This window comes from Acanthamoeba castellanii (assembly GCF_000313135.1).
Source record: "Acanthamoeba castellanii str. Neff unplaced genomic scaffold scf7180000084762, whole genome shotgun sequence".
NCBI lineage: Eukaryota > Discosea > Longamoebia > Acanthamoebidae > Acanthamoeba > Acanthamoeba castellanii.
This window is the reverse complement of record NW_004457518.1, coordinates 515660-517572: the sequence shown is the minus strand read 5'-3', so window position 1 is coordinate 517572 and position 1913 is coordinate 515660. Positions and strand designations below refer to the sequence as shown.

The following is a 1913-nucleotide window of genomic DNA, read 5'->3' as shown; positions in this document are numbered from 1 at the left end:
GTTGCAGGTGTACCCGTCTCGTCGCACACGATTGTTGAGGTACTCCACCGGCACGACCAGCGCCGTGTTCACGCCCTATTTGGGGGGGGGCGTTGTTTGTTAGTGTCGGGCCACTCATAGTGCTCACGCCCACCGGCGCGTGTGCGCCTTACCTCGGGCGATGCCGGTCCGGCGGCCATGTGCCGGCCAGCAGCATTCACAAGCGGACCACTCAGCCCCACATATCCTGCACCGATTCAAGCGTTAGTGTGTCGCGTGTGTGTCGTGTGCCGTGTGCCGTGTGCCGTGTGCCGTGTGCCGTGTGCCGTGTGCCGTGTGCCGTGTGCCGTGTGCCGTGTGCCGTGTGCCGTGTGCCGTGTGCCGTGTGCCGTGTGGGGTTGGTGGTAACTACCGTTGTAGTAGAGTAGCTCCTCGATCTCGCCCTGCCCGTTGATGTGCGTGTCGGGCGCGAAGCGTTTCTTGACCATGATGTGGCGGTTCCGGCCGAAGCCCGAGCTCGAATGCTGCATTGGCCGGTGGCGAGTTCCACGAGTTAGTTGCCAGCAAAAGGGGCACACAGGCTGCGCCACGAGGTCAGCGGTGGTGGTACCTCGAGCCCGAGCTCTTCCGCCCATTCGTGCAGCAGAGCCCTCTCGGACGACGACAGCGAAGGCGAAAAATCCTGAAATTGAATTTTAATTTTAATTTTAAATAAATCAAACATCTCGTTTGCATTATCTATTTATTTATTTATTTAAAATAGTAAAAATATAGTTAAAAAAATAATAAATGGGTACGTGTTGCATGCGGGTGGTGTCGGCAACGAAGGCGTCGAGGTCGGCGCGGACTCGCTGCAGGGCCTCCTGCTCCCGCTTCTCCTTTTTCTCATCGCCTCCGCCGCCCCTCTTCTTGCCCCCACCGCCACGCTTCTTCTTCTTGGCCTGTGCCACGGCGAGTACGTTGTCTTCCTTCTCGCGCTGATGCTGCAGCTGCAGGAGCTCCACCTCGAGCTGCGAGCACTGCCGCTTGACCACCACCTTGCGCACCGCATCCTCCGCCACCGTCGCGCTTCCGCCCTCCTTCCCCTGCGGCCTCTTCTGCTCTTCCTCCATCTTCTCTACAAAATAAATAACTAAATATCAAAAACTGATCTTCATTTATTCCGACGCCACATCTTCACTGCAAACATTAAATATTACAATTAAATAAATGAATATTTCTTTATTTTCTATTTCTATCATTGTACACTTGCGCCGATGATGGTGTTGAGGCGGTTTAATGGCGGTTTGTGTGGGCGTCAGGGCAGAAGCGGGTTGAAGAAGGCGAGGAGGAAGGGCGAGCCGGGGATGTGGGCGCCGCCCACCTGCACGTGGAGCTCGAAGACCAGCGTGTCGGTGCCGAACGCGTACTTGTCCATGTGCGGAGTGTAGAAGCCCGCCATGAAGCTCTTGCCCTTCTGCTCTGCCGCCACTGGCGCGGCCTGCTGGTCGACCATTAGTACGCCGCCTGTGCCCTTGCTACCTGCACCCTCGGCCTGGGCGGCGCTCGTGGTGGCGGTGGTGGTGTGGTCTTGATCGTCTCCTTCATCATCATCTCGTCGCTCGACACCGCTTCGCCCGCCCACGCAGCGCCATTCGCCCTCGCGCAGCATCATCGTCGCCTCCGGCGCCTCGCCTCGCCACCGCCCGCCACTGCCGCTGCCGCTATTGCTGCCTCCACTGCTGGTAGCGCTGTTGCCGCTGCCGGCGATGTCCTCGTCCTTGACCCGCTCCACGATCAGGCCCACCATGGCGACGTTCTCGTCGTTGCGGCGCTCCCTGCGCGCCTCGTCGACCAGCGAGGAGACCACTTCCTTGAGCCGCTCGCCGCGCATCATGAAGAGCTGCTTGGCGTAGAACGCAAACTGGCCCTCGCGCTTCGCATCGTCCGGCCCG

At 59.3% G+C, this 1913-nt stretch overlaps 2 protein-coding genes across 2 annotated transcripts; both read right to left on the bottom strand.

Annotated features, from left to right (window-relative positions):
- Positions 1-9: 9 nt before the first annotated feature.
- Positions 10-1091, bottom strand: ACA1_237560 (R3H domain containing protein; the record flags this gene model as incomplete). The annotated part of the gene is made up of 5 exons (XM_004341112.1): positions 10-75; positions 153-226; positions 392-503; positions 590-661; positions 777-1091. Coding segments are annotated over 5 exons (639 nt in total), but the record flags the coding sequence as incomplete, so codon positions are not given.
- A 185-nt stretch (positions 1092-1276) lies between these two features.
- ACA1_237550 (uncharacterized protein) lies at positions 1277-1855 on the bottom strand (the record flags this gene model as incomplete). Its single annotated transcript, XM_004341111.1, has 1 exon — positions 1277-1855. One exon carries the CDS (start codon positions 1853-1855, stop codon positions 1277-1279), a length of 579 nt encoding a protein of 192 aa, XP_004341159.1.
- Between the last annotated feature and the right edge of the window lie 58 nt (positions 1856-1913).